We start from the raw sequence: 12,599 nt of genomic DNA on the forward strand, positions 1-12,599 counted from the left end.
GCACTTTACAATATAAAGGGAGACAATACATTTCAATACAAGAGGGTTAGGAGGACCCTACTCCTGCGAGTATACAATCTACTAGGGAGGGGCTGGTGGAACAAAAGGTAGGGACTGAGAGGGATGAGCTGATGGGAGAAATGGAAGATTTAGACATGTTGGTAGGTTAATTGGATTCTGTCTAAATTGGCCTGTGTATGTATGAATGTAAGTTAGGGACCTTAGATTGTGAGCTCTTTGAGGGTAGAGAATGTACAATGTATAGGTAAAGTGCAGCGTAAATTGACAGCGCTAAATAAGCACCTGCAAAAAATAAAATAAATATTTTGGTTGTTAGCCCGGGTGCAGGATAGGCTTCCCTGAAAAGATGAACCTTCAGGGATCACCTAAAAGTGGACAGAGTAGGAGATAGTGGGACAGATTGAGTTAGTGAGTTCCAGAGGATGGGAGAGGCTCTGGAGAAGTCCTGGAGATGAGCATGGGAGGAGGAGATAAAGGAGCTAGAGATCTGGAGGTCTCGGGAGGAGCGGAGAGGACGGTTTGGGCGATATTTGGAGACAAGATCAGTGATGTAGCGTTAATGTTCTGAATTTTATTGGTTAACAATGGGAAGCCAATGGAGGGATTGGCAGAGAGGGGTGGTGGACACTGAACGGATGGTAATCTGGGTGAGTCTGTTTAAACTGTTCTGCCCTCTGACCCCCTGACCCTGGTGTTGTGGGGGTTAAAAAAGCAGAGGGACCTGTCATATCCATATCTATACCCGCCCATTCTGCTCCCTCCTCCATTCATAGAACCTCTGCCATAACTTCCATACTGAAAATCTCCCTATGAATGGATGAAAGGTGACTTGTCTCCTGGGTGTACACAGGAGGTCAGTCACTCTACACCTCCACCATTCACACAGCACCTTGTATTTTTCTGAATGAGTGCAAGGTGTTCTCTGATTGGATGAGATGGGTAGTGACATCATGATCTCTACTATGTCCAATCACAGAATGTTTGCATCCATTGAAAAGAATCCAAGGTGTTATGTGATTGGTGGAAGTGCTGGGTGAATGACCTCCTGTGATCAGTATGCAGAGGGGCAACTATTCAGCACAGGGCTGGGAATACACATGGCAATCTATATAATGGGGTGATCCCACACCCACCCTCCCCCAGGAGTGTAGTCCTCCTCCGGTCACACATCCCGGACCGGTCACCGAGCTCCGGACTGCAGCTGACTGCCGCGATCCACCGCACAGATCACCGACCGACTCACTGTGTGCGGGGGGGGGGGTTATATCTCAGATATATGTGTGAAGGGGACCCGTATTGTTCTATCACACAGGAGCTCCGCTCTATGTACAGAATACATATTATGTTCTGCTGTAAATGTATCCATAGCTAGACTCGGTGTATGAGATGAGGAATTGTATAAATCCGGTGATCCCCTCCCCCCCTACCCGGGTGTAGTGGTACGGTCTGAGCAGGGTGCGCGCGGCCAGGCGGCTCAGTGATCAGTAGTGATCGGAGCGGGCGGGGAGAGAACAGTGCGGAGGAGGAGGGGAGCCAGGGAAGGCTCAGTAGGATACCGACCGCACACCGAACACACCGCCCGGGACACGCCGACTGATGGACCGTACACAGCCGGGAGAGGTGAAGTGACGGAGCTCCGCATCTATATCTCCGGCCTGATCATCTCACCCTCTCCCCGGTACTACCACTGCGTGCCCCGATCATCACATACATTGTATCCATTCCTTCCTCCATGGACTCTCCGATCTTCTATCAATCCGTCTACTGACTCATACTCGGCACTCTACTCACCCCGCACAGGTGCAACTTCCTCTGTACCGACCTCTCATCTCTGCACTATAACCTCACCACCCTCTAATGACTGTGCCAACTTACCATCTGATCACTGTGCCAACCTACCACCTCCCTACTCGCCACCATTCAATGACTGTGCCAACTTACCATCTGATCACTGTGCCAACCTACCACCTCCCTACTCGCCACCATTCAATGACTGTGCCAACTTACCACCATCTGATCGTTGTGCCAACCTACTCACTACCATTGAATGACTGTGCCAACCTACCACCATCTGATCACTGTGCCAACCTACTCACCACCATTGAATGTCTGTGCCAGCCTACCACCATCTGATCACTGTGCCAACCTACCACCACCCTACTCACCAAAACCTAAAGACTGTACCAGCCTAACACCACCTCACTCATCACTATATAAAGACTGTGCCAACCTACCACCACCCTACACACCACCATCTAAACACTGTGCCAACCTCCAACCACCACTTATAACCCGACTCCGCACCACCATCCATCTGATGACTGTGCAACCTCCCACCACCCTTTCTTATAACCTCCTCATGACCACCATCTGACGATTGTACCAACCTCCGGGCACCCCTCATAACCTACTGCTCACCATCTGATTGTACCAACCTCCAGTCACCTTACTCCTCACCATAATCTGACTGTGCCAACCCATATCCACCCTACAATAACCTAACTCCTGACCATCACCTGATTGTACCAACCTTTGACAACCCTACTCCTGATCACCATCTGATGGCTGTACCAACCTCCAGCCACCCCTCAGAACTTTCTCCTCCCCATCGTCTGATGACTGTACCAACCTCCGACCATCCTCCAATAACCCAGCTCTTCACTGTACCAGCCTCCAACAACCCAAATTCAGACCATCATCTGCTTGTACCAACCTCTGACAATCCAACTCCTGACCATGGCCTGATTGTACCAACCTCCGTCAACTCCACTTCAGACCACCATCCATATTGTACCAACCTCCTACAACCCAACTCCTCACCATCATCTGATTGTACCAAGCTCCAATAACCCGACTCTTCAACATCATCTAATTGTGCCAACCTCTGATAACCCAACTTCAGACCATCATCTGATTGTATCAACCTCCGATAACCCAACTTCAGACCATCATCCTCTAATGATTGTGCTAACTTCCCATCACCCATTATAACTCTATTCTTGACCATAATCTAGTAATTATACAAACCTCTGATCTACACAGTATAATAACACCACTACTGATCATCTGATTGTGCCATCTCTGACCTGTACATTATAACCCCACTCCTAACCATCTTAATGATTGTGCCAACATCAGATCTCCCATTATAGTCCTACTCCTTACCATTATCATCTGATTGTGCCAACCCCCGATCACCCATTATCAGCCTACTCCTGACCATCATCTGATTGTACTAACCTCTGATAACCATACTCCTGACAAGCATCATCTGATTGTATCAATCACTAATCTACACATTGAGTGCTGGTTCACACTAGTGCAACTTCTGATGTGCCTTGAGTTGCATGACAAAGGAAATCACATTATATTCATTGATGCCCATTCTTATCAATGCCACTCAGCTAGGTGAAAAGGTTCCTGTGCTGCTTTGGTGCGATTTGTGGCCACAGAATATGCAAAGTTGCACTACATAATCGCATTGTAGCAGTGTGAACCAAGCCTCAAACCCTACTCCAGTCCATCACCTATGGTTATGCCTACCTATGTTCACTCATAACTGTACTGATCATCATCTGATTGTATCAACCACTGATCTACACTTTTAAACCATACTCCTGACTATCATCATCTAGTGATTGCCCCAACGTTTAATCACCCTGTAAAACTTTTCAACTGACCATCAGCTAGTAGTTGTGCCAGTCTCTCGTTATTCCTATTCTTTACCATCTTCCTCATTTTGAGCCAATCTGTGATCCCCCTGTTCCTGACTAGCATCATGTTGTGATTGTGCCAACCTTTGATCACCCATTAGCAATACTCCTGACCATGATCACCCATTAAAACCATGTTGCTGACCACCATCATCTGACTGTGCTCATCCTGTTCTTGACCATCGTCATCTGACTGTGCCAGCCTCTGACCACCACCATCTGACTGTGCCAGCCTCTGATCACCCAGTTCCTGACCATCATCATCTTACTGTGCCAGCCTCTGATCACCCTGTTCCTGACCATCATCATCTGACTGTGCCAGTCTCTGAATACCCTGTTCCTGACCATCATCATCTGACTGTGCCAGCCTCTGATCACCCTGTTCTTGTTCATCATCATCTGACTGTGCCAGTCTCTGAATGCCCTGTTCCTGACCATCATCATCTGACTGTGCCAGTCTCTGAATACCCTGTTCCTGACCATCATCTGACTGTGCCAGCCTCTGACCACCACCATCTGACTGTGCCAGCCTCTGATCACCCTGTTCCTGACCATCATCATCTGACTGTGCCAGTCTCTGATCTGATTCTGTTCCTGACTATCCTTGTCTAGTAACCCAGCCGTATCACATCCTCCTGGCCATACAATACCCCCTAGACACATCCTGTCACCATTTCCCCTGTCATTCCATTCTACTCTTTGTTCTATTTGGCTGGCCTCTTGAGTGCCATTTAAATTCCATCTATCCCCCTTGTAGTATGGATCCTGTGCTTTAGTGTCACTTGACATCTGCTACTCGATCAGCAGTGTGATTACCTCATTCACTTGTTCATTTCTATATCTGTATCACAACCCACTTTGGTGTGACATAATTCCCCCTCCCATCTCATCAGTACTGGGTAATTATTTTGTTTTCTCTTGCGTGCCGCTTTCTTTTTTTACCGCTGTTTGCGCTCTGTTCAACTTGTGGATTGCCACCCCGTTCAATGTTTTCTGACCACTTTTTTATAGAAAGCACTTGCTGATCAGCGATATACAGTACGGTCTTTTCTCCATGACTGACAATAGGATTCATAGAGGTAACGGAGTCCTGGGTCTTATGACATGGAGCCAGGCTTAACTGCATGTTCATTGTTCCTATGTTCTTTTATTTTATGTATGCATTTTTTATTTCTTGTTAATAACAGTGTATGTTTGTGTTTGTTTTTTCCATCAGATCACCATTTCTGATTGTTTGTAAGGCTTCATCGTGAGGCACAGCACAGTCCCTGCATCATGTCCACCGTTCAGACCACTGTATCAGACCTCCGATCCAGGGCTGGTGGTAAGTCTTTCTTGGAGATTATATTTTCATTCCAGGTTCATATGTTTGAAATATTCAGAGATCACTTTGTCCGTTTATACAAGTACTCTCAAATATTGATATTTTCATCAGTTTTTTTATGTTAAAAGGAAACCTTTGCTGCGAGAAGTGCATTGGCTGTCATTGCTGACCTAAAAATACTTATTGCTTGGTTATTGCCTTAAAGTGGAACTACACTGTATCTGAGCACCACAAACCTTTTTAATTCATTTTTAATATTCATCCATGTCTGCATGCTTAATTTTGTTGACAAATCACATAGAAAAACTAGCATTTTTGGCCGTGGCCTTCTTAAATAAGGGTAGACGATTCATGTAGTATTTACTTACTGGAATCCACCTGCCCTTAGCTCAGGCATGCAGGCAGGAGGGTGTGCTTAGCTGAGAAAAACCCTCCTTCCTTCCTTCTTTCCTTCCTGAAGACTTCTGGGATGTATGACATCATTTGCCTAGGCCAGAAACCAGGAAGTAACTGAAGAAATGTTAAAAAGAAGGTCTAAAACAAGTAAATATGATGTATACTTTCCTATCTATTTACCAATGCTAGTAGCATGAGGATTAAAAATAGTCAATGTTTGAGAGAGTGAAGTTTTCCGCTTTAAAAACTGCCTGACTTGCAATGAACATAGAGGCAGAGAAGTCCAGACTTATCTTCATACTTGTTCTGGGTCACCAGAGGTGGCCATGTAGGACTTGATTTTCTCTTTTTCAGCCATGTGGATGGAGGGATCTTCACTGCTGCCTATTGTATTTAGCAGCCATGGGAGCTGTGATGGTCTTACTACAATGGCTAGCTGCCATAACCCCGGTATCCTCTTGTTCGGCCGGCGGTCTGCTTCAAGATAAAAGTGGTCTCTGTGGCAGATTCGCCGCAAGATCTCTTTTATTGGTGGCGGGAGAGGGCCCCCCCCCCTTCGCTTACCAGAGCCTGAGTGAGGGGAAAATGGTTTCCACGACATTGCAGGGCGGAAGCGACATCACAACGTCACTTCCGCCCATAGCTCTTAAAGCGCCTTTTTTTTTTTTTTTTTTTTTTTTTTTTTTTAATTCTTTTTTTAGATGACATTTTTTTTTTATTGCATTTTAGTGTAAATGTGAGATCTGGGGTCTTTTTGACCCCTGATCTCATATTTAAAAAGTCCTGTCATGCTTTTTTTCTATTACAAGGAATGTTTACATTCCTTGTAATAGGAATAAAAGTGACACAATTTAAAAAAAAAAAAAAAAATGTAAAAATAAGAAAAAAAATGTTTTAAATTTTTAAACGCACCCCGCCCTGCCGAGCTCGCATGCAGAAGCGAATGCATATGTGAGGTATTGCCGCGATTGGTAGAGCGAGAGCAATAATTCTAGCCCTAGACCTCCTCTGTAACTCAAAACATGCAACCTGTAGAATTTTTTAAACTTCGCCTATGGAGATTTTTAAGGGTAAAATTTTGTCGCCATTCCACGAGCGGGCGCAATTTTGAAGCGTGACATGTTGGGTATCAATTTACTCGGCCTAACATTATCTTTCAAAATATTATAAAAAATTGGGCTAACTTTACTTCTGTCTCATTTTTTTAATTGAAAAAAGTGTATTTTTTTCCAAAAAAAGTGCGCTTGTAAGACCAATGTGCAAATACAGTGTGACAGAAAGTATTGCAATGACCGCAATTTTATTCTTATTTTATTCAACGACACTGCAGAGTGCATGAGCATCATGGGAAATGTAGTTCCAAAAATATGGGGTGCCAAGGTTCGCCATCACTGCTCAAGGGTGTTAGAAAAAAATGTATAATGTTTGGGGGTTCTAAGTAATTCTCCAGCAAAAAAACTGTTTTTAACTTGTAAACAACACATCTAAAAAAAGAGGCTTGGTCCTTAAGTGGTTAAACTGTTTTTCTTCAGTTACTACCTAGTTTCCAGGCCTAGGCAAATGATCTCATACATCCCAGGAGTCTTCAGGAGGGGAGGGGGATATTCTCAGCTAAGCACACCCTCCTGCCTGGCTGAGCTAAGGGTGGACGGATTCCAGGAAGTAAATGCTACATGAATCATTTGCCCTTACTCAAGATGGCCACGGCCAGAAATGCCAGGGGGTGTTTTTCTAAGTGATTTCTCAGCAAAATAAACATGGAGACAGGAATGGCTGAGGGGAGTTTGCTTTAAAAATGAATTGAATAGCGCTTTTGGTTTGTGGTGCTCAGATACAGTTTAGTTCCGCTCTAATATCGTATTGTGTATAACTGATATTTCATTTACAAACACTATTTTTTTTATCTGTCTACTGTCATACACACAGTTGAATACGCACCTCTGCTCATCAGCCATGACACAAGCTATGGGGAGATGGGCCCAAGGGATTCGATGACTTGCAGACACTTGTCTATGATGGGAAATCTGCCTGTCTGTGTCTAGCCCTAGGTGAATACAGCTTACACATTATTGTCATTTATACTGCCTTACAAAATGGGCCTGTGTCTATGGAACGGACTTAAGGGGCTGATCAGTAGTTTATAATAAATATGCAGTACTGGCACTTCACAGGACATAACTCTGAAATGCTGTTTCTATAATAATACGTTCCTGTGATCCTGTTGCTTCATGGCTCACACCTGATAATCAAAATGATCTGTATGTTTAGTTGGACGGGGCACAGCAGTGTTTGCTTTCCCTATGAATAGCCAGTCTTGTGAGCCTAGTGGAAGCCGTCCGTCTTGCTGTTTATCTGATCTTGTGCAATGACACCTCGGCTTAATCTGTTGGCATCCGCGGCAAGCCTTTTTCCTTGGTGTACTTACCTTTCTGTTTCCTTCTCTTTGCTAATTGATGGTCTATTAAGGGTGGTCATTAATACTGCAGTACATTAATTATCTTGTGGCACGTATTGTTTATAGCAGCACTTGAGATGGTAACCGTGCCCCGGTTTTGGCAAGAATTTGTGTCGATGAATGAGTTAATTTATGGCCGGTTTTTATAGCATGTCGCAGTGCAGGGCTGGCTCAGATATGTTTGCTATTGTCACAGTTCACACCTAGCATTGCTGTGAGAGCTTGTTATATAGGCTGCTGGAAAGGACAGAAACCTGTAGCCAGCAGTAAGGCTTTAGTTAACTCTGGTCAGGTCAGTAAAGGGTTAATTGTTGCCTATAGATTATGAACAATGCTCTTTTCCTTAGAGGGTCATTCTCCTGCAGACTACTTCTAGATTTTCTTTTGCTTTTGCGTTACAGTGAACACAGCATTAATAGTCAGAGTCCTGCTGCAGCAAGAAGAGTGAGTCTCTCAATGGAGGTCTCAGCTCTCGAGTCTGCAACAGATACTAGAAGCTATAATGGTTCATTCCTCCTTCCAGCATCTATAGGTCAGTCCGCTGGAACCAGTGTGTTTCTTTTTTGTGAACACTGACCCTTTAATATTCCTTACTGAGCAGAGATCACTGAACCCTGGTTGGCTAGTCTAACGTTAGCAGTCCATATGTAGCATGTATGCAATTAGCTCCAGCTGTTGCAGAACTACAAGTCCCATGAGGCATAGCAAGACTCTGACAGCTACAAGCATGACACCCAGAGGCAGAGCATGATGGGACTTGTAGTTTTGTAACAGCTGGAGGTCCGCTAATTGCATATCCCTGATCTAGAACTAATTTGCTTTCCTAAATATCACTTTTTATTTTTTCAGAGGAGCTTTGCCTTTTGCTAACCCCACACCCAAAATGTTTTATTTTATTTTTTTTACACTTCACATAAAGTAAGGAAAATAATGATTTGAACCCCTGCGGATTCTGTACGTTTGCCCACTTACAAGGAAATTAAGAGTCTATAATTTGTATCATAGGTCTATTTTAAATGATATAATACCAATCAAAAATCCAGAAAAAAAAAACACGTAATACAAATGTTATACTTTGAATTGCAGTTCAGTGAGTAAAATTAAGTATTTGATCCCCAAACAAAAAATGACTTCGTACTTGGTGGAGAGGTAAGACGTTTCTTGTAGTTGGTGACCAGGTTTGCACCCATCTCAGAAGGGATTTTGGTCCACTCTTCCCTTCCTTTTTTTTTTTTCCAAGATCTTCTCTAAATCCTTAAGGTTTCTTGGCTGTCACTTGGCAACTTGAAGTTTCAGCCCCCTCCATAAATTCTAAATTCTTTCTATAGGGTTAAGGTCAGCAGACTGGCTAGACCACTCCATTACCTTTTTAATGTACTTCTTCTTGAGCCACTCCTTAGTTGCCTTGGTATGTTTTGGGTCATTGTCGTGCTGGAAGACCCATCCATGACCCATCTTCAGTGTTCTGGCTGAGGGAAGAAGGTTCTTATCCAAGATTTTACAATACGTGGCCTCATTAATTAACCCCTCAATGCGGCAAAGTCGGCCTGTACCTTTAGCAGAGAAAGAGCCCCAAAGCATAATGTTTCCACCTCCGTGCTTAACTGTAGAGCTGGTGTGCTTATGGTCATATTCAGCTATGTATGTATGTTCTCAACAAGCAGTGTAGAAGGGAAAAGAAAAACTTTACCCCCTTGGTTGACCTTTTAAGGGGCTCTTAAAGCGGTAGTAAAGCCCCCTTTATTTACCTGCAGGTAAGCCTATAATAAGGCTTAATTGTAGGTAAAATTAATATGTCCAAAACAAGCACTGTTCAGGAGATATTCACCCTGGATGCAGCCAGTGACGTCCCCGGCGCATGTGCTCTGAAGGTCCGGCATACCGTGCCAGACCATTAGAGCTTTGTGCCAAAACCGGGGGTCTTCCGTGTGCATGCGTGGGAGTGATGTGACCACGCTTCCACCCACTTGCACTGCTGGAGCCAGCGAACCCGGAGAACGGACTAGAGGAAGATGTCGGCCCTCTCAGCGGTGACATTGCGCCAGTGGAGGGCTTCATTCTAAGGCAAGTATTTCATAATGTGCTAGTATGTGATGCATATTAGCACATTATGCAATTGCCTTACAGATGTGTGTTTTTTTTTTTTTTGTTTTTTTTAACTCTGCTGCAGTTTACTTTTAATGCTGGGTGTGAAATCAGGCTTTCAATTAATGTGATCACTGTGATTGGAGCCTCTGGACAGAACTGAGTGAGCATGCTTCCACCCCATAATACTAACGATGGATGTACACATGTATGTAACAGTCTGACCCCACTGCCACATATAGGCGGATAGCAAGCCTTCCAGTGGTTGTGAAGCGTAAAAAAAAAACTAACTATTCCTAAAAACATTACCCCCCCCCTGCATATCCTGTATAAAAAAAGATCTGTTTACTTACCTATTTTTAATCAGCTCCAGGCCAGTCACGTGATCCTGAAGCCCTGGTTCCGCTGTGTAAGGGAGTGCTTAACAGCTGTAAAGTTTTGGGAGCTGCGGTCTCATCCATAAGATCCCATGGCTCAGTCATTATTGGTGTTCCCTCCATGCCCTTGCAGCAGCCGCTCACTGACAGTGGAGCTGGAGCTGCAGGATCAAGGGACCAGAGCAAATTAAAATTTTGGTTTTAAGCTTTGTTTGCCACTTTAAAGTGGTTGTTAACCAAACATAATAAAAACCTCTCATCCCCTCTGTAACATTACGTTATGTGTCCCTGTGCCTGTGTTGTATAAAAAAAATGCCAATCTGTACCTATATCAGAGCATCTCCTGGCACTCATGTGACTCCTCGGCTCTCTCCTCTGCCCGGCTGACAGCTATAGCAGGCAGGGCTGAGCACTCCCGCTGATGTCAGCTGGGGAGAGAGAGCCGAGGAGTCATGTGAGCGCCGGGAGCTGCTGTGATATAGGTACAAATCGGCTTTTTTTTATATATAACAGGGACACATATTATGTTACAGAGGGGATGGGATATTTTCATGGTAGTTATGAGAGCAGCAGGAGGGGAGGGGGTGAACATTAACACAGGACTGACTGGCAGGCAGGGAGGGAAGGGGAGAGTAGGACAAAGCAGGGCTGCGGGTGATTGAGGCACGTAAACTGGCTTCAGTGTCGGGGCTCAGCAGCCATGATACACCATGGTCAGTTTACAGAGGGGAGGCTATAGCCAGGCAGGATCAGCCAGGTTTTTATTTATTTTTTATTTTTAGGGTAACAAACACTTTAAGCAGGCTTTGGAAGGCTTTTAACAAGCTTCAAGAAGTGCTGAAGCCTGATAGCAGCTTGTTTAAATTGGCAATCGATGTTCCCATTAGAATCTCTGTTGAACATTTACAAACTGGAGCTGAATGGTACTTTAAAAGCTTCAACAAAGTTTGCTGAAAGCTCTGCAAATGCTTTGTCATAGCTTGCTGTTCACACTGCTTTTATACAAGCTGGAGCCCATGTGAAACAGGCCATAGACTAACCCACTGCCCATGTTGTGAAAGTTAATTTCTTCACAATGCTTGGAGGGTTAGAGATGAATGATAGCTTATTACAGTGCTTTTACTGCTTTTCCAGAGTACATAAATACTTTACTGTGCATGATCTGGGCATAAACATACACCACAGGATGGACTGGTGTCTTTCTTCAACCTTACCAACTATGTAAGTTCACTTTAAAGTGGAACTGTTATCCTACAATAGAAATTTGCTGGCAGGTAGGGTTGTGTTTTTTTTTTTTTTTTTTTTCAGAACACACACTACATCTGTTATGCAATTAAAACTTCTCTTCTTGTTTTGTACTTCCCACATTATCTGTAATATATGGACATTGAGACACAGATGCACAGCTCATGGTAGTTTCCCGGCATGCCTCAGGGCTGGGATGAATTACTGTAACTTCCATGCACAGAAATTATATCATCCTGGGCCTTTCATTAAGATGGTTAGTAAGTCTGAACCTAAGAAAAGATGTAGGCAGCCGAAAGGAAGCCTGTGTACATCGCATTGCTGGAGGTGAGGCGATTATAGAAGACCTTAGTTCCAATTTAACAACTTTTTATAATTGTTTTCTTTTAAAGCTGAACTTCAGGCAAACACAGAACGTTCAAAATACTACAGTTGTAACCAATATTGTCACTACATTAGTGTATCTCTTACGTACAATAAATACATTCAAACGTTTTAGAGGTTTATACTTCAGATCCAGCAGATGAACAAAGATATTTGGTTCCAATAGAGGGACAGTCCCAAAAGAAAGATAATGGGTAAATGCGTTCTATAGTCGCAGCATACCCTATTATTTTAATTTTTTTAATATCGGCATTGTAATAATGCAAACGATTAGGGATGAACTGATATATCGACCTCAGGAAACTTTTTGGCCAAAATAGGGTTATAAATTTCCTATTTAAATTCATGATTATATATATATATAATTACCATATATATTTCCTTGAAAAAGTGTTCATACCCCTTGAAATTTTCCACATTTTGTCATGTTGCAACCAAAAACGTAAATGTATTTTAAGTGATAGACCAACACAAAGTGGCACATAATTGTGAAGTGGAAGGAAAATGCTAAATGGTTTTTGACATTTTTTATAAATCTCTGAAAAGTGTGGCGTGAATTTGCATTCAGCCCCCCTGAGTCAATACTTTGTAGAACCGCC

The 12,599-nt window shown here is 43.6% G+C and overlaps 1 protein-coding gene across 7 annotated transcripts in view; it reads left to right on the plus strand.

The window, feature by feature from the left end:
• The first annotated feature begins 1,478 nt into the window (after positions 1-1,478).
• Positions 1,479-12,599, plus strand: part of ATP8A1 (ATPase phospholipid transporting 8A1) — a 339,326-nt gene continuing 328,205 nt past the window's right edge. For 3 of the 7 annotated variants that reach the window (XM_073608500.1, XM_073608506.1, XM_073608505.1), the window contains exons 1-2: positions 1,479-1,699; positions 4,951-5,058. In XM_073608500.1, the coding sequence (XP_073464601.1) occupies positions 5,010-5,058 (49 nt within the window). In that variant the 5' untranslated portion in view covers positions 1,479-1,699; positions 4,951-5,009. Of the gene's footprint in view, positions 1,822-4,611; positions 4,634-4,657; positions 4,814-4,950; positions 5,059-12,599 lie in introns of those variants that run through there. The other 4 variants (XM_073608501.1, XM_073608502.1, XM_073608504.1 and 1 more) reach the window with 4 other exon arrangements.

The sequence above is a fragment of the Aquarana catesbeiana genome, linkage group LG01 (assembly GCF_042186555.1).
Source record: "Aquarana catesbeiana isolate 2022-GZ linkage group LG01, ASM4218655v1, whole genome shotgun sequence".
NCBI classification, from domain to species: Eukaryota; Metazoa; Chordata; class Amphibia; order Anura; family Ranidae; genus Aquarana; species Aquarana catesbeiana.